The 22913-nt window shown below is 45.7% G+C and overlaps 1 protein-coding gene and 1 long non-coding RNA gene across 4 annotated transcripts; one reads left to right on the top strand and one right to left on the bottom strand.

Annotated features, from left to right (window-relative positions):
* The first annotated feature begins 292 nt into the window (after positions 1–292).
* TSNAXIP1 (translin associated factor X interacting protein 1) lies at positions 293–22860 on the top strand. Its single transcript, XM_082062460.1, has 16 exons — positions 293–510; positions 4167–4257; positions 5928–6040; positions 6417–6540; positions 7600–7693; positions 11602–11798; positions 12461–12614; positions 13384–13553; positions 14945–15104; positions 15379–15509; positions 16787–16915; positions 18565–18726; positions 19567–19676; positions 20508–20631; positions 20960–21066; positions 21877–22860. The coding sequence occupies exons 1-16, from the start codon at positions 446–448 to the stop codon at positions 22103–22105; spliced, it is 2160 nt and encodes a 719-aa protein (XP_081918586.1). The 5' UTR covers positions 293–445; the 3' UTR covers positions 22106–22860.
* On the bottom strand, positions 2278–15299 carry LOC309444545. 3 transcript variants are annotated; one of them, XR_014185070.1, is made up of 5 exons: positions 15179–15299; positions 11466–11690; positions 4076–4233; positions 2560–2813; positions 2278–2356 (listed from the first exon to the last, which is right to left on the bottom strand). It is a non-coding gene; the product is annotated as an uncharacterized lncRNA (long non-coding RNA). The 3 variants fall into 3 exon arrangements; XR_014185071.1 differs by lacking the exon at positions 2278–2356 and having other exon boundaries at positions 2394–2813; XR_014185072.1 differs by lacking the exons at positions 2278–2356; positions 15179–15299 and adding an exon at positions 12796–13239 and having other exon boundaries at positions 2394–2813.
* Positions 22861–22913: the final 53 nt, after the last annotated feature.

Here is a 22913-nt window from a genome sequence, read left to right as displayed (position 1 = left end):
CGCCGCGCCTGCCCTCCAGCCTCTCGCTCTCCTCGGGACTACATGTCCCGAAAGGCCTTGCGCTCGAAGCCACGCCCCTCCCGCCGGCGCGCTTGCACGCTGGGAAACGTGTCTCCCCTCCGCCCGGCTCCCGTGAGCGCCATGGGGTGCGAGACTCCCTTTCCCGGCGTGCTCCGCGGCAGCGCTGTGTCGAGGGCCCGTCGAGGGCCCGCCTTGCGCCTGCCGGACGCCTCCTCGCAGGGGCCGGTTTTAGCCGCTCCGCCACGGGGGAGGGCAGCACCGTTTCGGCGGCCTCACCCCGGGCCCGGCCGCTCCTCAGAGCCCGCCTCCCGCCGGGGCAGGGCTGGGCCGCGCCGGGGCTGCCGCTGCTGGCGAACGGCACCAGCGCGTCAGGCGCTGCTGGGACAGCTATGGCGGCACTCGAGGGGGCCCCGGGGGGGTCTCCATGGCGACGCGTGTAAACAGCGCGGGCGGCCGGGCCATGGCGGCGCGTCGGGCTCCGCCGGGCGGGTAAGGGCCGGGCCGGGAGCGGGGTGTCGGTGTCCGGGCCCTGCAGGGAGACCCGAGCGGAGCGCTTCCCTTCCCGCGGGGCTGTGGTGCCTCCCCGGGCGCTGTCATCCCGCCCGCCGAGAGCCGCCCTCAGAGCGGAGCGGGGGCGGCAGGACGCAGGTCACGGCACCGGCCTGTCTGGAAGGGTAAATAACCGGGGAAGGCGTTCAGGAGCTGCCCTCGGGACACGGCATTTCTGGAACAAGGGTAACACTCACTCACAACGGGGCAAGGAACTTGCTGAGTGACTCCTGTGGTGTTTACCTGGCCATTGTTAGCATTTATAGCTGCCTGTTTATAGTTAGTTTATCCTTTGGAAATCAGTGCCCATCCCTACTACTTGTTTTCTGTACCATTCCTTTATCAAAGCATCTGTCTCTACCATCAATACCTTGTTCTAGTTAGTCTGAATAGTTCAGAACAGTTATAAAAGCAGCAAAGTCTCCTCTCAGGGTCTGAGATTGAGGAGAGACCTTATTGCTGTCTACAACTACCTGAAAGGAGGTTGTAGCATGGAGGGTGTTGGGCTCGTCTCCCAAGTAGCAAGTGATAGGACAAGAGGAAACAGCCTCAAGTTGTGCCAGGGAAGGTTCAGATGGGATATTAGGAAAAATTTCTTCCCACAAAGGGTTGTTGGGCACTGGAACAGGCTGCCCAGGGCAGTGGTGGAGTCACCATCCCTGGAGAGGTTTAAAAGACATATAGATGAGGTTCTTAGGGACATGGTTTAGTGCTAGACTTATGTTATGGTTGGACTCAATGATCTTAAGGGTCTCTTCCAACCAAAATAATTCTATGGTTCAGAGACACAAGTCTCCGTTCTGCTGCTCACCCTTTCCCTCCCTTCTGGGAGTGCAGGGCTGCTCCCCAGGGGAGGGTGAGACATCACCAGAGGTGACAGCAGCAGAGGGAAAGCCCTTCCCAACAGCACCCACCTCAAGGCCAAGGGATGGATCCAGTCCAGAGTGAGCAGCTCAGAGACAGGAAGGGAGACAAGGCTATGGTGTAGGTCTAAGGCACTTCCAGGGCTGAAGATGGTTACACCTACAAAGTAGTTCAGGGAGAGCCCGGAACTGAGCTTAAATGCAAGAGGGTCCATGGGTAGTGGGCTCAGCTGAGGCTGGTTAGGGTAATTAAGGCTGACTGGAGGCTCTGACAACTGCTTGGGCTGTCTCAAAAGGAAAATTCTGGTGTGTTTGTGGCCAAGCCTACTTTTCTCTGTATGTCTTGAGCCTCCCTCTGGCACAGTGAAGGCCTAATTTATACCCACAGACAGGCTTTTATCTTCAGATCTCAGACTTGGTTGATGCAGGTGGTCTAAAAGCGCACTGTCACTGCTTTTTCAACTGGAGAGCTCCAATATGGACAGCCAGGTCCACATCCATTCAATAAAATTTACATATGGTAAAAGAATCTTTGCTTATATTGAAGCTGAATGTTTTGCACTCCTGGGAAGTACCTTTCATCAAACGAGCAAGTTTTCTGTGCTTCGGTTTTGCTGGCTTACACAGTGCTGAAACAGCCATTGGTTCCAAAGCCAGGCTGTCTGTACCATAGTTCAAGTAACAACCATTTTCACTCACGGGAGAAGTGATAGGTTTTTATATATATATATATTTATATATATATATGTTTGTTTGTTTGTTTCACTCAATGTGGGTGCCTGGGAACAGGCACCTTTTGGTTTCCAAACCCAGGATGTTGTAGTTGGACACCCTGCTTCTGTCAGGTGAGTGAAGAGCTGTCCTGGCAGGTCGTGCACTGACTGATGGGGCTGTAAAGATTGCCCTTAGCTTAAAATCCCATCCTGCAAGAAAAAAACAGACACATGCTCTTGGGTGGTAAGTGCACTTGGCTTTTATGAAAGAACATGGAAGTAGAGACTGCTCAGTATCAAACTGCTAGCAAGTTTAGCTGCAGATAAGAAGAAGAAATATTTCTGGATAGCGAGGAAACTTATTTCATCTAAATGCATTAAAATTACCCTTTGGATTCTAAAACAAGAGTTACTGTGTGTTTAATGGTCTGTTGCATACTGGAGACTTTGAAAACACACTGCAGTTCTGACCAGAGGACACTTCATGCTCATCCTGCTCCTGGAGTGTCCCTGGCCAGCACAGTTTGATCTTCTCAGGCCTGGCTTCCAGGCACATGGCACAAGCTTCCATGGCTTCCTCACGCTGGTGCAACAGTGCCACAAAAGCACATTGTGCCAGCTACCATCTCCTCATGAGAATGAAGTGTCTTCTGTGTGTCTGTAATCACTAAGCAAAATTAAAAGATGACGCTGGGTTAGTTTTCTGCTGAGATGACGCCCCAAAGCAGCTCACAAAGGGGTCTGATGAGCAGTGGCAGCAGCATGAGGTGCAGAGCTCGCAGGAGGAGACGGTTTGGCTCTTTGGGAGCAGCAATCTGCTGGATCAGCTCGCGGTGTCTCAGGGAGTCTCACCCACAGGAGAAGTTCCTTGGGCTGGCTGACCCACTGCTGGGGGTTTCTGTCTCCATCCTCACTGCCAGCTGCAGAAGTACTCCCCCACTGAGGGGTGAACGTGCATTTTATGTTTTTAATCAGTCTAAACTGGGTAACTGCAAGTTTTCCCTTGGATTAGCAAACTAGAGCAGCTCAGAGAACTGCCCAGCACACAGCAGAGGTGACACCACCTGGACACCAGGAGCCTGGTGTGGTAGGGGCAGAAACAGGGCCCCCCTTTCAGCAGAGCTGAGCTGTTACCAGGTTTTATGAAGCTGCAGCTTGAGGCTTCTGGTTTATACACAGGGGTGGGAGATCCAACAGCCCACCAGGTACCATCTCCCATTCCAGTGCTGGGCCGGCCCTTGTTGGGCTCCTGAGAGCCGGTCCAGCTCATCCCCTGCTCACCTGCCCGGGGTGGCGGGTCGTTTAAGAGTCAGATCTGCTGCAGGTGCGACAGCGACGTGTCCCCGCAGCGTGGGACCACGCTGGCAGCCACAGTCAGTGCTCAGATACCAGCCAAACGTGTGGTCATGTTGTGCTGGTACAGCGCCTGCAAGTTCACGGGGATCTCTAGATTGCTTTACTGTATTGTGCCCACTCTAATTTTTTCCTAAAATACACATGCTTATTTCTTAAAAGGCCTTTCACCCAGACATGCCAGTTTCTAGCCTAGAACATAGAGTTCCAGGTTATATTTGTTCCACGTTTGCTGGTTCTACTGGCTGTCAGGCCATCTGTGCCCTGGCATTGCTGCCGTCCCAGAAAACGGGCTTTGCAAGCAAATGCCAGCTCTTGACCGCTGGGTACCAGGTCTTCTAGCTCTTTTTCTGACCTCTCCTCTCCAGAAGACCAATGTGTCCCAGCTCGCCCAGCCGCAGGGTTCAGCCCGGGTGCTCTCACTGGGACAGGGAGGAAAGTACCGAATGTTGTGCCAGGTATCAAACAGCAAATCCCAGAGTTCAGCTGCAGCACAAATGTTTCCATCAGTCCCTCCCTGTACATTATCCCATTGGATATTTTCATCTGTCAGGCACTTCATAACTGGTTGTTTACCTTGGGTCTACGTGAGCCAGACTCTCAATCTCCACTGTAAATACACTTAATTCTGTATATTTTGAAAAGTTTCTTTCTTGCCATTGCACAGGGCCGGTCCTGAATCTCCCTCTGAGACTCCAGATTGCCAAACACGTATCAACAGTCTGAAATGCGTCCTGTCCAAGAAACAGAAGACTCCGGTGAGTTGAAGAATTCCAGTGAAACATCCAAAATTTAGTTAATGCAGTCAGCTTTGAATCTTGCTGGAAGCCCAGGGACCATCCCAGACTATTAGGAAGTCAAGCAAGTTCTAATAATTTCAATATTTCTTATATATATATAATCTATATGTTACTGCTAAGTCTTGAATTTCAGATACAGATGTCATCTTTGTGAATTAATTACTGCATTTCTATGGGTGGAGGAAAGAGGAGAGGAATCTAAATATTGTTCTTGGCTGCAGCCTTCTGAGTGGACATACACGACAAATCCGGAAGCCAAAATTTGACCCATATAGTTTTAAAAAAAGGAAACCACATGACCGCATGCTGTTTAATCGTAGGATAAGAGCATCCCGCAGGAACATCTGCTCCCTAGTATTTATCAGTCTTAGTAAATAAAATAAACAAGCATAGGAAAAATCGATATCCAAATGATGCGAAAATAAATTGCAGGAAAATGTATACCAAACAAAATAATGGGAGGTCAAAGTCTATAAAAGGCATGTGTATTTTTGGTTTTGCATTAGCATTTTGGTTATATTTCAGGAATGTGCCACTTCTATGATAAGCTGTATGTGCTACATTAACACAAGAACTTCAAGTATTATTTTGTCCCTAGAGCTGGGACATTCTGTAAGCACTTTCCTCATTGTATGGAAGATTTTCAACTCTCAGTAAATAGGAATCTGACTGTTTCTCCAATGTAATCTTCCTGCTTCTTGCACTGAAATGAGGACATTTAAACTTCTGAGGCTTTGCGTTTAAATCTTTCAAGGCTTCGCCTGCCTGAAGTTTGGGTTTTGAAAGTCAAACCCTCCAGTTTGCCCATGATTAATTTTTTTTGTAAATTTTACTGACTGATTAGGAAGGACTGAATTGGACAATTGCATACTAATAACTTGGTTTTAATAGTGAAGATAAAGCAGAGCAATCCAGTAGAGCTATCCCTAAAGATGCACTGAGAAAGTTTCAAGATAGAAATTACAGTCTTAAAGTTAACAACAAGATTTAGCTTTCAGAAGAGCTTGCAGCTTCTGAAGGAAAATTCATATATCACATTCTTTTTTACTGTTCCTCAGACCTTATTTTCGTTATGTTCTACACTGACACAAATTCAGCTCTTTCACGTAGGGTCACCAACCTGCATTTAAAACCCGTGATCTATGCGAGTGACCATAGCTCGGTGTGCGCTCACCAGGGCACAGCCCAGGGCCAAACTCCCCAGTGGAAACAAGACCTAAGTCAAACCTGTCATTTGGGATTTCACCTGCATTAATGCAAAATTCTGGTTTATCTGTGTGATGCTTTATTTTCTAGCGGCCCCAGTGTAGACCAAAAAAACGTTTTTCTCCCCAAAATGTGAACACTTTCCCACACCATCTAATCTAGGCAGCATGTACAATAGCTACCAGGAGAGCGTTCAGCGGTGTTCAACAAATGGTACTAGTTGGGGAAGATGATTTCTTCAAAGAACAAAACAAGCTTATTTGGTTTTTAGGTGTGGTCAAGTCCTGTCTGAGAAGAGTTTTAGGGTACGACCCTTGTCTTTCTGTTTGACTGTACTCGTAGGCACTTGTATCGGGATTTGGCTCTTTGTTGTCAGTTTGTAGTGTTCTGATACAGCAAATGGATTTGTTTTTCCTTTTCAGTCTCTTCAGCTCTCTGCTAGAGGCCATTGGTCCACGTGGCCTGCGTTTGTGGCCGGGCAGACTGTCCTAAAGAATCATAAACCCTGCTGCGCCCCGGAGGAGAGACAGCCTAGGTAAGCTCAGCCTGTCCTGTTAAACCACCAGGATTGCTGGAAGCAGATTGTGAAAACCAAGACCTTACAGAGCAGAACCTCTTCCATTGTCAGTGAGAACAATGTTGGGTCACCCCATGAGCGTTCAGCACAACAGAGAAGACATTGCTGGTTCTGACTAGCAGCTCTATAGGAGATGTCAAGTATTTATGTAGTAGCCAGTCATATTCAGTATAAACATTACCATAAAATGCTATTGTTTCATGATTCATTGACTGACAGTGTATAGGGCAGTAGAAAGGAAACCAAAATCCTTGAGCTGATTGATGATGAGTTCATTCTAATAGGTATGACACACATAAATCCACACATTCATTCTTTTCCTGTGTTTCTGCAGCAATAAACAGGCCCTTCTCGCCCTTCCAAAGCCACGATACTTGGAGCAACTGGAATCCTACCTAAGGAGAGAGCTACAGTCTCTTGATCTGACTAAGGAGAACTCCCAGGAACTGAAATTACAGGTCTGATACAAGGTTCTCTTGCCTTGAAACTAGGTGCTGAGATGGATCAATTAAATTTGCCATCCAAAGGAAAAAGTAGATGAGAAGAGTAGGCACCTATGAGTAGTATTGGATAAGTGGTTTTGCAGCTCATGTTGGAGAAATTGCACAGAAGCAGCTTATTTATATGTTGTGTTGCTGTTGTTTGCATGTTGTTGGCTTGTTCGCACCTTCTTCTGCACCTTCTATAACTGTTTCCATTTTCAAATCAAAACCCAGGTCTTTAGAAAGACACAGTAATCTAAAGTGGATGCGAAACAGAATTTAGTCACTGAGCTCCTGAAGATTCTTGAGTAAACCCATAGAGAAGAAAGTACGTAGGTTTCCAAATTTTCATTGCAAAACCTCTCATTTCTGAAGTTATGTTTTCGCACGTGACAAGAAAGGGCTTTCTCATTTCTCTCTTGCCAGAGCCTAATCAGGATCCCCAAAATTCGCAGCTTCTAATGGGTCTGATCCTGGAGGGTTTGTTGTATTTGAGGACACACCTCATGGAGACACTGAGAACCACCACTTTAATTTAAAACTCAGAGCAGGAGTGGGTGCTCCTATTTTTGTAATATACTGCAATTAAAGCATTTATGTAGACCATGGGAAGTCCAGATTCGATTTTCTCTGCACAAACTAATTCAAATTCTTATTCCCAAATGAATCCTCTAGTCACAGGGAAAGAAAGTGGTAGATGGAAGAGAGTGGAGGGAAACAAACACTGACTAATGGCAAGAGAAAACTGAGGTTTCCTAAATGTGTTTCTGCTTTGAAAATCTTTTTACTGTCCTAGGTAACATGTTTAATCGTATTTGATAGTGTGAACATTCTTTATTGTGAAGTCAACAAGGGAGAGAACTCCACCTTGGGATGGTGGACCAAAAATGGAGGGACAAAATACATTGTGGTAGCAATATTTTTATACTTGTTCTCACTGTCATTAGATGCCATTTGTGTTGCATAAAACACTTATCTCTGAATTCTGAAAAATCTGCCACTAGATGTTTTCTCAAGTTTTCTTTCTTCTCTCAGCCCTACAGAGAAATCTTTGACTTCTTCATAGACAGCTTCAAGACCTACAAGCCCTTGCTGGCAGCTATAAAGCGTGAATATGAAGCCACTTTGGGTAAGCTCTTCAACTTTGACCTGTGGGGAAAAAACACGTAGACATGTTCTTAGGGAGCTTAGTTGTGTTGGACACATACAGGGGACAAACAGCCTAAATAGATGATGCTGGTAAAACCTCTTTGTGGTCTGTTAGGCCTGTTTCCTTCATATATAAGATTAAGTTGTTGAAAGTTTTTTTTCCCTATAGTATTTTAGATTTTTATATTTAGATTTAAGATTTTTAGATTTTTTTAAAACCTTCATCACATACACAGTTTAGGCAACAGCAATGTCTCAGGGTTTTCCTGGGACAACCATATTTATAGTGGAGTGTATTGAACTCATCTATCTGGATGCACTTGCTCTGGTAACTTGAAGCTTGAATTACTGCTGCAGCAAGGCAGGGCGAGAGCTGAACGAGCTGTTCCCTGGCCATTCCTGGTGTGCTTTAAACTCTGCCTGGCATCCAGATGCCACAGTGATACCAGTACTTTGTAAACAGTCACAGAGAGCCAGAAATAGCCTGTAACCCGGAGCTCATTTCATGCTGGGCACTGAGCAGCTATCAAATGTCAACAGTTTTCTACAGGGACAGTCTCTTAAAGGATAGCTGTTGTTTATCCCAGTACCTGTTACCTGGACTACCTTATCATAGACCCTCATTATGGACAAAAATCTTTCTTTGCACAGTATCCTCCAACCAGGTGAATAAGCCAATTTTAGTCAATATATAAAAACGTCTTTTAAAAAAACCAGTTTCCTTGCAGAACTCCTTAGTGCACATCTCTTTGCTTCAGCTCCCAGAGAGATCACTGGTGTCTGTGCTGCAGCTGATATTGCACTGCTTTCTGAAGCTTTTTAATTTTCCTTAAGCATTTATTTACTGACTCCTCAATATTGCTTGGCTGTGATATTCCCTTTTTTTCTTTGAAGTTACTGGAGACCCAGCAAAACAGAACATCTCTTTTGTGATAACTTTATTTTTGGACCTCAGCTGAATGCAGTGAAATGCTATGTCAGGGTAGCAAGTGTACTTGATACTCTAAGAATAAAAAAAATAATGTTGGGTGGTTTTTAAATTTTTTTCCAATACACTTTTCTGTATATTGAGGTTCATCTTCCTAATTACAGATTTTACTTTGCTACTGAGGGCTACATGACATCCATCCCCTTTTAGCTGGAGGAACTGGATGGGGCCCAGCGCTGCCTCTTGCTGGACACCTCTATGAGCTGAGTCAGCTCACCCAGCAGGACAAACAGACACCAAGAGCTGCAAAGTTTCCTGTTGGTTTAGTGAGTTGACTTGCTGATGAAAGTGTCTGAGCTAGAGAAGAGACAAAGGCAAGTGTCTGAGAGCAGAAATAGCACAAAAGAAAGAGAAAAGGAAGAAAGTATACCGATTTGTAGAACTGCTCTCCTAAATATTTATCTTTATTCTTAAATTATGTCTGACTGTGCTTCACAAAAACAACTTCTTTAAAATCTGTGAGAGGTGGCCATTCTGAGGGCTCCTAACATTAGAATTTTATATTCCATTTATAGTCGCTCACTACAGTGCTTGCAGTCTTAAGGTGCAGCTTTGGAGCAGGTAAATGGGACACTTTGCTTAGGGAGATGCACATGCGTACTCCACCTGTGGCACTTCAGCTCCCTGTGAAACTGAAACTAAACCTCCTTTACACCACAGCATTGTATTTCTCAGCCAGCTGGCTATTATCTTCGCAGTCTGATTTAGCGGCTTTCTCTCACTCTGTTTTTTCTGCCCTAGTCACAGGTTCTGTGCTAGCAAAGCCTGTGTGACATTTAAGGTGCTCACCACAGGGGCAGGTTCTCCCTTTAAATGTGCAGCATTACAACATATTACCAGGTCTGTCAGAATAATTTGGTTAAAAAAAAAGAAAAAAGCATTATTAAATGTTGTCCTAAAACTGTGCTGCTTACACTGTCTATTTAGCTGCATCATTTTGGCAGCACGATGTCCGAGGTAGCTCGCCTGTGCATCGCTGGGCACGCAGATCAGAGCAGGTGGCTGCCTCTGATGGGAACAGGGATGCGCAGCCTGTGCTGGCTGCTCACAACTGTGTGTCTCCTGCCAGACTGCAGCTGTAGCTCTTTTGGGTGTTGACGTCTTGCTGAACCAGCACTGAGGCTTTACAGCCATTGTTTCTGGAGTTAATCCACATGAACGTGAAGGTACAAGACAGAATTTGGAACATAGACCTCTGGAGGGGTAGGTCTTCATGGGGATGTTATGCGCAGCTGGATCCACTTCTTTATTAAAATAATACTCGGGTTGCGATGTCCACAGGGCCTTCACATTCACTCCTTTGTGGTGCTGAGACTTCTCGGTCCATCCAGCAATTCTGTACGTGCAATGAGCTGCACCACAGCCTGAATTCTTTCCAAGTGGGAGAATGTCTGTCTTTTCTTGGCATAGGGAGTGTTACGAGAGGTCGTCAGAGCGCTAAACTTCCCAGATGGCTCTGGCCAGTGTCCACACTACAAAATAATTTTGGCTGACAGCAAGTTGTGCTCTAACTTCTGACATAGAGGCAGCTACAATTAAAAATACTATTGCACTTAATTTCAAGGGGTTTGCCTGTGGTCAGGAGTCAGTTGTGAAACACTCAAACCGTGCATCGAAACAAGTTTGCTGAAGTTTTAATAAGGTCACACTGAGCAACTAAACAAGACAGCAGCAGAAGCTCTGTGCTGATGCTCCAGTTTTTGCCGTCTCTTCTCATGATGCAAGTATCACACCAAGAGAGCTTTGCAAAACCTTTGGTACAGTTTTAGCACGGGAAGGAAATTCACACCCTAGTATAATAAAAAAGTAGTTCCTGTTCTTAGATTTTTGCATTAATTTTAACTTTTAAAATGCAAAATCTGTTGCATAGGATTCGTACATAAATACTAATACTGTTTTTTTATTGAGGAGGGAAAAAAAGCTCCAAGTCAGATTATTCAACATCCACCAGCATTTCTATCAAGAGATAGAAATGTTCAAGAGAAGGAGTAACAGTTTTGATTGCTGAATAATGCAGTTATTCACAAACAAAAGGAGGCTTGACTCATTTGAATCACACCATATCCTGTCTTCTATCATTTTATTCTCTTGGTGGAATTCTATATAGTCATAAAAACAAGCCTGCACACCAGGGAGGTGACATCAGACCAAATTCTACTGTGTAACTGTAACTGGGATGTGGGACCCAAGTCAAGTACTGTCACTAGGTTCCTCCGGTAAGTATCTTTAAGATAAATTTTCAAGGTAAAGGGGGAATAGCTGAGGGTGAAAAGCACGTTATAGCAGAGAAAGCCAAGAGAAAATGAGTTCTTTACTAGATGTAAGAAAGAGAAAGGCAAAAGAAGAGAGGTCAAGGCATTCCTAAAAAGAGGGGAGAGTGGTTAGACAACAAATCTGTATACAAAAGGTTGCATGAGGCCATGCATTTGGGGACAAGAAAGCAGATCGAAGTTCATGAAGAACATGCCTCCACAAGAGGGTAAATCACTGTTACCAGCTGTCTTTAGCCCTATATGCTGCGTGTGCTTAAATGGTGACACCTTCCCACGTAATGGAATATGACAAAGCTATCAGTACTCATCAAAATTTTAAATACTCTAGAAAATAAAATGCTGTTCATCCTTTGTTTTGCAAACCACAATAAATGGCATGAGCTGAAATAATAAATCCTTATGTAACAATCCTTATGAAGTTCATATGCACAGCTGGATAAACAACGTGATATAATCCCAGAAGGCACTACCCCCAGTCCTTAGGAACTCACCAGGCCAAGCAGTAAAAGCTCCACATTCAGCCTCGCTTCCCACCAACGCTGTTTTAGCTTTGAATATTCAACAGCGCAGCTGAGTAAAATTCAGGCATTGTTGCTCATTGTGAGACCCCACCTCTGCTTTCTGTAGCTCATCAGCAGAAGACAATTCATGCCCTAGAGCCTCTGAAGGCCATGGTGGCTACTGTCTCCGAGGAGTGCACCCGGCAGATACTAGCACTGCAGGAGAAGGAGAGAGATGAACTAAATATGTTAAAGCAAGAGAAAAAACATTTGTTAAAGTTCATTGACAACATGAAGGAAGAAAATAATTCTCTTCAGACTCAGGTAAACTACACAATGATGAGTCAAACGTTTCCCAGCTGCAGTTGGATGCATTTTGCATACCTGATCTCTAACCTCCCAGCCTCTCATCCTTTGGTGCCAGGAGAAGTTCTGGAGCAGGCACTGAATATCTGGCACAGTAGCAATGCTGGATCTTGGCCAACCCCAGAGAATATCCTGTTCCCTTGGGACAGGCTATGCTGCTGCTGTCAGATGTCTTCACTTGTATCTCTTGTCCCTTCTGGCTCTTCCAGTGTCACATTTGAAGGAGGGAGGAAATAAATATTTTCCTAGTACTAATGTTTTAAGTTATTATGTACATGCACTCTTTTACACCATAATACCCTTAGCATCTTTAAATATGTATCATTCATCTTAAATGGTGTAACTCAGATCATTGTATGTATGTAATTCACTCTCTAGAAGGCTAAAAATCAGATGGAGAACCTTTTTGCACACTACTTCCAGGTTTAAACCCATCATATTTCTATCTGATCCATCCTTTTCTACAGTGTTATCACTTGCCTGCTCTCCTGCTCCAGTTTTTCCCATTTTGCCCCCCTTATCCTACTCTCTGCTCCTTAGATTCTGCTTTAGACCCACCAGACCAGTCCAAGAGTTCCCACTGATGGATCCTGATCAATTCAAGCCTCTGTTTCCTGCAGGTCAAGCATCTGCAGGAGAGTGTCACTGAGGAGTACGCTCGCTATCTCAACGAGCACGCTGCCCGCAAACTGCTGCTAGCAAAACTGAATGACATGCACAATGAGCAGCTGGAGATGACACAGCAAGCCCAGCGCAGAGAGAGCGCAGATCTCTGTAAGAACCCATCCTGCACAGAGACCCAAATACACACCCATGGGTGCAGCTTTGCAGAAAAAATTCAGAGTATTTCTGAACTATCTTCAGATATGCTTTGATTCTTAAAAGTAGTTAGACAAATGCACAGCTAAAAAGTTCATAAATGGGTAAGAAAGGGAATAGGCAGGGATATACCTACCAGTCTGATCCGATTCAGTCACTGTGTATATTCTTGTACACACTTGCTTAGCACAGCAGGTACATTGAAAGCAGGAGCTCCCCAGTGCAAAGGTTCCTTATGGATTTTGCCTCCAGTGCCAACTGTCAGCATGTCTTACCCAGGCACAGCTGGCAGCTGTGTGCCTGTCTACAGGCATGGACAAAACTGCTGAAATGCAGGTGGCACAGAGACCTGGCACAGAGGTTACTCACGGTGGTTGGGACCCTGTCAGGAGATCGTCTCTGTTGATCCACAGCCGGGTTACGGGCACCCATCAAGCTCCTGCTGCTGTGCCATGGCCTCTGCCTAAGGGTTTGCCCACCCATGAGCCTTTCTGTTAAATCAAAGCCAAGCCTGAGCCTTTGAGTAGATATGCAAGGAGTCAAGAATGGGAACACTACAGTATAATCCTAGACTTGCAGTCCTTTAACAGTAATACAGTCACACCCATTCAGCTCTTGCCAATGTTTTGCAAGATTATGTGGTCTAAAAGCTTAATAGACGATTCAGAAAAATATTACTGCAACTTTACTGTCATGAGTTTTCATCAATGGCTGTTGTTTAAAGATACCAAGGGTGAAGATACAGTGAAGCTAAGTTTGGCATTGAAGGTAGCCCGGCAGGACCTCACCAAAGCCCAGGAGAAGCTGAACCTCATGATAGCATACTATGCAGATGTTGTCCCCAGGAGAGATTTTGAATCACTGGAGAAAAAAAACTCAGATTTACTTCAGGAGGTGAGAATAAGCTCCTAATTTTTAAACTATACTACATAAATACAAACATAACACAATGCTTCAGTATTCAGGTTGAGATAAGGACTCAGTAAATCTAGAGCTCACAAAAGGCATTTCTTTATTCTTTGTACAGGAAAGACATGAAAAGCCACTGCTCCCAAATCTCCCTACCTATTGGAATCTCAGACTGCCAGAGCACTCAATATGTTGTCACAAACCCTTAACGTCAGGTTTAACTGAGTTAACACTGTAAAACACAGACCACCAAGAGCCCACAGATTGCAGCTTGAGAGCTGCTGTGTGAAGTAATATATACAAATAAATGAACTAGATTCCCCTCACATACATTGCACAGTTTTGTCCAAATCATGGCTAACTGAAACTACTGCTGGGTTACTAATGCTTTGCTGTATAGCTGGGGTTTTGCGTTTTCCAGGAGTATTACATGTTGTTCTGTTTGTTTTTTTTTTTTATCCTGCTGGAACTCCAGGATCATCAACCCAGCTATGGGGCTGATCAATACATTTTCCAGCTGTGAAAGAACTGGACTGGGCTCCTCATGTTGTACCTGTTTGCTGCCTTTTCAGAATAAATGTTTGCCTGGCTTGCACTGGAGATGCACGGGAGCAATGTCACAGCGCACGCAGGACAGAGAAGGGATCACAAACACCAGGGCTGGGATGGGGTCTGCTCCCAACCCCACAGTGACCTGGTCTCTAAAGGATGATGCAAACTAGAACACATTAGATCCCACCATGTAGTTAGTGCACAGATAAGAAGAGGGATGGATGAAAATCTCCAGGAAGGCATAAAAAAAGTACCACCTGTCTTTGTGCTTCAGGAAAGCAGCGCTGGGTTGTCCAAGATACACGTGGGCCATTGGCAGTGCTATTCCAGCCCTGACCACCAGCACAGCTTGATCCACTGTTCATGTCCCTGTGTCGTGGCATAATAAATAGAGACACAGCCCTCAAAACCCAGACTAGGGCTGTGGTTACCTCTGAATCACAATGTACCTTTGTAGTAGTAGAGCAAAGATAAATCATATAAAAAAGAAACACTTTCCAAATGCACTATAGTGGATCTGAGGGGGATGCATGTAAAAATTTCTGGAACAAAACCTTGTTTCTCCTGCTCTCTCCTAGTGAATTAAGATCTAATTTTAAACACAAAAACAGGCATAAAAGAGTCACTGATATGTTTTGTCAGAATATTTTGTAAATAAGATCAATAAAATTTAATTATTTTTCTTCTAATCTAGAAGCAAATAGCCAGGGACAGCTCTCTGTAAGTCCATGGACTACACTGACTGCTCACCTGAGCTGTCTGACAACAGAAAAATTCTGTTACACTTGTTCGTTTATTACAATCCTCCTTTCTGTATCCTTTAGATAAAGACTCTGCAGAAGGATTTTGATCATCTCCATCAGGAATATGAAACACTGCTGGATATCCAAAGAGAGACTGCAGAAGAGCGAGACAAGTTCTGCGCTGAACTCCAGCGAGTCCAGGACAACTGCACGCCCCGGCCAAACTGGGCCAGGTGTTCAGGTGCCAAATGTAGTCTGCAGTGGTTTGCTTAAGGCAGCTCACCTTTAAACACTTTGCTATGGTGCATTTCTTACCTGCAACACCTCATTTTCTCCTAAGCTGTGGCAGTGGCTTGAGAGAGAAGAGCTTGCAGGCTATCACATTCCATAGATATCTCAGGAGACAAAGTGGATGTCTGGAGATCTATCACAAGGCTCCCAGTGGGGTTCACACAAACCCAGTCTGTGGGTGCATCCTCCTCTTCTAGCAGCTCCGTGTCCTTTTGCTGTTGCAGAGGTGATTCCTGGTGGAGCCGACCGGTGGGACTGGCTGGCTGAGGGGAAGACCAGTGACCAGTTAGTGGATGTGCTTCTGGAAGAAATAGGAACACGAGTGCTAAAAGAGATAAATGCCTTCCATGGAAAGGTATGTGCAAGCTTTCTTTGCTGCTTGTTTCCACTGAGATTAATTGGTAATAAATATCCATTAGGAAGGTGGGAGAATAGCTTTTATGGCTGGTGTCTTCGATATTCACCTTCCCATTAGCAGAACCACCAAAAACTTTAAAGCTAGGAAAACTCAGGTTAAATGGAAAAGCTGAAACTGAGAATGAGCAGAATGAAAATTGAGCTAAAGCAGCCACACTTTACAATGATGCCACATGAATCATCAGACATGCAGGTATTACTAGTGGCCCTTTCTAATGCCGCACTATATGGCTGAGCCAAATTAACAGCTTCCTCCTGCCGAAAGCCTTGTCCTCTCTCCTGTCCCTGCCCCGGTACTGGCTGCGGCAACAGGGAATTGTCCAGCAGAGCAGTATTTGTTTTTTTCGCTGTTTAGTTCTCTGCTGAGATGAATTCAGACGAGCACTAGAATAAGTAGAAAGGCTACATAGCGGGGAATTACTCTTTTTCATGGCATCAGGAAGTTAATGCAACTCACACTGTCCCACTGCACTGCACCCCAGTACGTGGGGGAATCGGGAAGTGATACAAAGAAATGTTATAAGGATTCTTCACATCATACCAAGCATAACTGCACTGTTTTTCTCAGGGACAGAGTAGCATTTCTATGGTCCTTCAACATCTCTTCCTCAGTCTTTCCAGAAGCTTCAACTATTTGCCCTGCTATTCCTGGAAGATATTTCCAAGGAAGATCTTTCCTCTTCTATTTTTGCTAGGCAGAACCTCTCACACAGTCCCATTTTGTCTAAGGACAAGGCCTTTCAGCTCAGTGCCACCAAGAGAAGGTCCCACACCCTCCTCTTCTGCAGCTACAGTTCCAGCCAAACACTGCACACTGACCACAGGGTTTCCAGTACAACACAGAGCTCTTTAGCATCGCTCTGCTGTAATAAACAACTTACTGACTGCAAATATATTGCACTAGCGATGAGGTGTGCTCGCAGCTGCCTGGACACAACGGGGACACGTTCAAAAATCACTCATTAAGTTTTAAGTAGTGCAAACATGGGGAACAGGTGATGTGGCTACTGTGGCCCCCAACTTAAGCAGGTCCACCCTGGAGCAGTTGAGATGCTGCAGAGGTGCTGACAGATGTGTTTTATAGTACTGGGAATGAGACCCACACAAGTGACTCATTTTAATGGCTTTAGATGCTGAGAAGATGGATTTGGTGCTGCATCAGTGCCTGGGAGGCAAATACCTTACCTGTATTGGTGTTTCTTTTCCATTACTTAGGGCAAAAGTAACAAGGTGCCTGTGTACTTGAGGCATGAAGGCAAAGTCAAGAACAAAAAACCAACTAAGAAGGATGTGGTGAACATTCTAAAGGATATCTGGAAGGAGAAAATTGCACTAGACCAGCAGGTTTGTCCCATTTTCCTTCTCCACAAACGGCATTTGCTATGACAGCCAGTCCAGGTTGGGAAGCCAGGGTCTCACCCACATCCTGCCCGGTGCTTCATCTGAATTGAGCTGCATAAAACATTGTACGTGAACAAACCACCTCAGCTGGCAGCAGCCCCGTGCCTGGCAGGGCTCCCCAGGGATGTGACTCATGAATTAGGACACTGTCACGTGGATAACCAGAGCGGCTCCATCTCAGCTCTAAGAGGCTTCTTCTGCAGCTCCTGCTCCCGGAACAGCCGACTCTCTGTGAAGCAGCGGATGTTCAGCCATCACTGTAAATTTAGAGGCATTTAGGAAACCAGAAGTATGCACTGGTTGCTTTGATGTCCAGGTCTGTAAACTGCAGTGGTCCAGCAGCTGTGCTGCTCAGAGCGGCTGAGCTGTCAGTGAAGACTCCCCCACCACGCAGGGTGCCCACAGAAGGAACCACCTGAGCTAAATCAGCCACATTTGCGTGTCCAAAACCTCAGCCAGATGGACTGCTGCTATTCCGGGATGCGATAGTGCTCTGTAGACTGCAATGCCATCACAACTACGCAGTGTCTGTTCTTAGGTGGTGGAAACCTTGGCAACATTTGTGCAGCCAAAGCATGGCCAGGGTTTTCTGCTCGGTTGATTTTAACCCATGCCAATCCATTATTAAGCCCCATAGTGTTTGTGTCTATGTGAGGGAAGAATAGATGGCACTGCAGGAAAAACAAGGAGAGGGGGAAAAAGTAATTTACATTAATTAGTTTATCAATATAAAAGTGTTTTGGTTTTATTACACAAAACCCAAAGAACTTGCCCTTCTTTGTGGGCAAGGAAGACTGAGTGGGAGCGACAACTGGAGGGCAAAGGGGTGAGGTGTGTGTTCTCTGGCAAGGCAGACATTATGGATTGCCTGTCTGGGGTGATGCAAGACTCGAAAAGAGAATAAAAGTGGCTGTTTAATTCTTCCAGTGTTAGGGATAAGTATGATATTATCTCCCCAGACACTAGACAAGGCCTGTTACTGTGCCTCAGTCAGATGACAGTGACCCTGAGAGAGAGGCAGAGTCACTTTACAGATTTGTTCTCTTGAGCTAGAAACCTAGAAACATCTCTGAGATCAGCCCTAAATGGTTTAACATTTCCTATGGCAGCTTTACTTCCAGCTTGTTTTCCTGGGGAGTTAGGGCTGCTGCAATCACTGTCTGGCTCTACTGTTCTCCAATAACTGCTTCAATTTCTCAACCCATGAGCCAAGCTCAGCTAAATCTGACAGGAGTAGCACCTCAGAGGTAGCAAGTTCCCATGTATTTCACAAAAATAGGTAGGAAAACAGACTTTATCCATGGTCTCAGCAACAGAAGAGCTTCATTGGGAAATTACCCACATTTAGAGAACAAACGTGGGAGAAACATTTTGGATGACCTAATGACAGGGAAGACTCCCGCCAGCACTAGCACTGTGTGCGATTGCTAGAAGACAGACATCTCTATGCAGAATCACAGAATGTTAGGGTTTGGAAGGGACCTCGAAAGATCACCTAGTCCAATCAATCCCCTACACAAACAGCTACAATTAAATGGGCAGATTTGATTTAGTTCTGCTGCTTATGTGAGTTACTCACTTGTTATCCACAGGCAGAGAAGCGATCCAGTCTTCCCGAGTTCTTCCTCAGCTACCTCCAGAAGAAGTATGGAAACGCCGCTGCCATGGAATGGTCTTACAGCCTCTACGAGAACATGCGGCTCTGTCGATCAAACCATGTCCTGAGCTCCTTCTACGACATACTCACTGGGAAGGTAGGCGACCCGCAACCCAGCACCACACCTCTGCCCAGACACCCCCAGAGTGACAGGCAGGGGAAGCAAAGCAGCTTCACCTACCGTTCCTCCCCCTGGGAGCTGCACCTTCTCATGAGAATACAAGTAAACACTGACACACACTAGAGAAGAGAATCCTGTCCATGCAAGACATGGCAGGCTCTTACTGCTCACAACAGAGCTTCTAGAAGACCCCATTTCTTTCAAACACTTTAGAAATATTGTATCTGCTCTCTCTGACAGGAGGCTTCTGTTTGCAAGACGTACAATCCATGCCTCTATCAGGAAGCCTTTCCTGAATGAGCTCATGATCTGTCCCCATGCAGGGTTTGTGAGATCAGGACACAAACCGCAGCACCGTGTGGGCCCCGGCCGCCTTGTTCCCCAGCACCACATCAGAGCTGCAGAGCTCTAGCTACATAGCCACATCTTTCCACCTCCCGTAACACAAAGACATGCAGCCCCCCAGGTCCTCTTCTACTTGCCCACCTTGTATCTCACCTGTAAATGGAGAAGCGGCCGGGACCAAGTGCCACAGTCTGGTTACGGAGGCAGCTGCCATTCTGAGGTCCCAGGGTGCACATCTGCACCCCAGGGCTGAACAGTTTAAGCAAGCTGTTCACCAAGAAGCTCCCGTGAACAGCCACCCTGAAAGCCACTGTGTTGCTTGCTTAATTATTCATAAATCACTAAAAGCCACTCACTTAAAAGTTGCTTTAGAAGCAGGGACAGTCCTTTTGCACTTTTGCTTCCCTCTCAAAGGCAGACCAAGGAACAGATGGGGTATTTACTGATCTGGGAAACTTCCCTGTTTCACAGGTGGGCGAAGAACAGTTCCACGGCCAGAATCAGGTGATTTCTGACCTGCAAAAGAAGCTGGCTGCCTGCGACAGCTCAGACAGTGGATCCCTGACCAGTGAGCAGTTCAGGCAAGAGGCTGACCATTGCTCACCGAGCTCTGCCCACGTCTGGCACATGTCAGATTTGTGATATGCTGAGCCTGTCTGTTTTGCTTATCCCCAGTGCAGCCAGGAGAGGAGGCTTTTTCTCTCTCTTAAATCCCTGTGTGGATGGTTGTAGCAAGTCCATACTTGTTAACCACTGCATTAGATTTAGAATAATGTGAATATTCCAGGTTTTGAGTAGCACAGCTGAAGACGCCTGAGAGCAGACATGGGTGCTTCACATGTGCAGTGGGATGTGCTGGCAGCCCCGACACCCTTCCCTGCTCCCTGAGGGGACACAGGACCCCACACAGAACTCCCACCAGCTCTGATAGTTTACAAAGCATTGCTGTGAATTTTGCTACAGGTGCAAGGTTCGTCAGTCCTCTCCTGGTCAGTCAATAAGCTGTGCCTTCCTAAGTGACCCTCTGAACACAGCATTTCCTTGAGTCACAGCACAGTAAGAAAAGCAGCAGCAGTTTCCAGCACTTGTCTGGGAAGGCAGCTCTGGTACAGACACACTAACCAGTTGGGTCTGGGCTACCACCTAACCCACACAGCTGCATTCAGAGTCTTCCACATTGCTCAGCATCCAACACTCATGAGTCCTAAGCTCTGCTGAAAGCTTTGCCCTTCTTTTGGTGTCCAAAGGTGCACATGCTTCTTGACACATATTTCTGGTTGAAAGCAATGTGTTTTTGAAGATCTGGCCCATGGAATACATGCACACACTGGTAGCCTGAAAACTAGACAACCACACAGGCAGTTGTTAAGTGCTCGGACTGTAACAGCACGCACACTTCTGTCTCCATACAGCATGGCTGTGAGGGAAGCTTTTCCCCTGAAAAAGAAAGAGTCAATCCAAGAACTATTGGATGCAAGCAGGTCCAAGCTGGACAGCACTGAAGACCTCATTGACTACACGTCCTTATTCAAAGAAGTAAGCTGATGTTACTTTTATCTTTTGATTCAGATTAAGCCTAATTTAGGGCTTAAATTAACTTTATCAGACTAAATAGGTTTATCAGACTAACAACGTTGCAGTGCCCACCACAGGCTCTAATACCCAAAGTTTATCTGCAGACAGTGGCAATGCAAGATTGTGCCTTTCCTGTGGCATGGGTTTTTCCATATTTCTATTTATTTCCACTTTTCACACGGAAATTCCATTTCTAGGAGAACTGAGTTATTTTAACACACATCAAGGGGTAGCTCTTACCCAGTCTGGAACACACATTCAGGGCTGACACACCTGTAACTTCTTTCAGGATGAGGAGGGAAACCCTGACCCTTTTGTTGCCAAGCTCAGGAGCCAGTATGTCAGGGAGAAGCAGGAGTATCTGAGGCAGCTGAAGAACAAGCTGAGAGATTTAACGTAAGTGTGGAGGGAAAGGGCTGATGGGGACAGAAGATTGGGACAGCAGACTGGGACAGTGCATGCAGAGGGAATCCCGCTGTGGACATAGCACTATCAGGGGGCTCCAGCTGTGAATATTGAAGTAAAAAGCAAAACCTGGCTGAGCACCACTCCGCAAAATGCTGAACAGTGTCAGTTCCTGACCCAAAGAACTTGGATATGGCAGGCAGCAAGTAGAGGGGATTGGTTGTACCACTAATCCCCTTCAGGACTTGAAGTCTCATATCTCAACACCCCTCAGGTCTCCAAAAACAGCAGTAAAATCCTGTATATCCTCAGAGTTTGGTTCCGAGGAGCAGGAAGAGCCAACAGGACCGACAACTGCAGATTTAAATAAATAATTCTACCTCAAAACAACATAAGTAAGAGGCAGTTAACTGCCTGGTGCTGCGCACCGAGTACTGAGGAGGATACTGGAGGTGGGTAGACGCCCACTGAGTTATGTACTGTCCAACACGGGCAACGAATTAGCAAAGGAAAACGTAGTTCTGTAACAAAAGATCACAATGCACAACAGATGGAAGGTCGTCCCAGGTCATCACAAATCTAACATTTCCTAACTTTTGTTCAGTTTGAAATTTAGTACTTAGCAGTCTTTATTACACATGTATTTAAAAAAAAAAAAGGAATGCTAGTGGTGGCAGAGATAACACCAAAAGGCATCCCTGCTCTGCCATTCAAGCAGCACAGATCCTCAATGTGGCACAAATATTTTAAAATTCCTTTCATATACCACAGCAAAGCAGTGACCAAGTTGTTTTTGAACAGAGAGGTGAACGCGGATGATCTGAAGACCGCTTTCCGGGCGATCAACCCCAATATTGATGATCAGACACTAGATACATACGTTGGCCTGGCTTTTCAGGTCCGAAGAGAAGGGCCAGCTCAAGAAGTTGTCCCTGTGGAAACTGCACTGGAGAGACTACTCGCTGGAGATGTGAGACGAGTAGGGCCCTTGCACAGGGAAGAAGGCACAACAGGTGTTGAAGGAGAGTAAGGAGACATTCAGTATTAAGAATAAATGGATTTGATCTACAGGTTTGGTATGAAGCTAAGAGTCAAAGTTACTGAACCAAATACTTCTTGCCACATGTGCAGAGACACAGCTAGGAGCTAACAGCTGAGAGGACAGGCTAGCTGGAGCTATCCAAAACACTTCCAGCTTAAACAGAAAAGCTCTCCTGTACAATTTTCCAGCCTAAGCAGAGTCATTTCAGCTCAGCAAGACTTGCAAGGGGGAGGTAAGGGGGGAGTTGCCTGATCCCCAAATAGAGGCTCCACACCCCCACGGTGCTGGGGCACCCCAGGGTACTGGGCTCTCTGCTTGGTGACAAAACAACTACGCTCCAACAGTCACTACTAGAACCTGAGAAGCCACCAAACTCCAGGCTGCAATGTGGCTGCTTGAGCCCTTGGGCCTGGTGGTTCATTCCACTACAAAAACCTTCCCACATAAACCAAATACACACAATTAACTCCATCTGAATCACTCTCTCTTAGTCCTTCATCCATCACGCGTGCCCAGAAAATTTCATCTCTGAAATGGTCTTAAGTTACTGCTTACTCACTTCCCACGAGAGATATAATGTAAACAAAGTATATTTTCCTGTTTCAATTTACATCAGTAAGCAGCTGTGGTCACAGATCGGATTATGATCTACTCTTGACACAGTGGACTACACTTGCAAAAGAGGACAAACTCCAAGTTTGAAAGCCCCTGCTCTAGAAAAACACACAGCTGTAACAAGGATCTGCTTTGCATGAAGCAGTCCGTAACTTTTCTCCTTTGAGCAAACAACTCATTA

The sequence above is a fragment of the Streptopelia decaocto genome, assembly GCF_964273445.1.
Source record: "Streptopelia decaocto genome assembly, chromosome: 11".
NCBI classification, from domain to species: domain Eukaryota; kingdom Metazoa; phylum Chordata; class Aves; order Columbiformes; family Columbidae; genus Streptopelia; species Streptopelia decaocto.
This window is presented reverse-complemented; position numbering and strand designations above follow the sequence as displayed.

Bases quoted from the DNA above. Each gene is read 5' to 3' on its own strand.
- TSNAXIP1 (XM_082062460.1), top strand. From the start codon at position 446: ATGGCGACGCGTGTAAACAGCGCGGGCGGCCGGGCCATGGCGGCGCGT. The intron at 12,615-13,383 runs GTAAGAACCCAT...TGTTGTTTAAAG, and splicing joins CAGAGAGAGCGCAGATCTCT to ATACCAAGGGTGAAGATACA. The intron at 18,727-19,566 runs GTAGGCGACCCG...CCTGTTTCACAG, and splicing joins ACGACATACTCACTGGGAAG to GTGGGCGAAGAACAGTTCCA.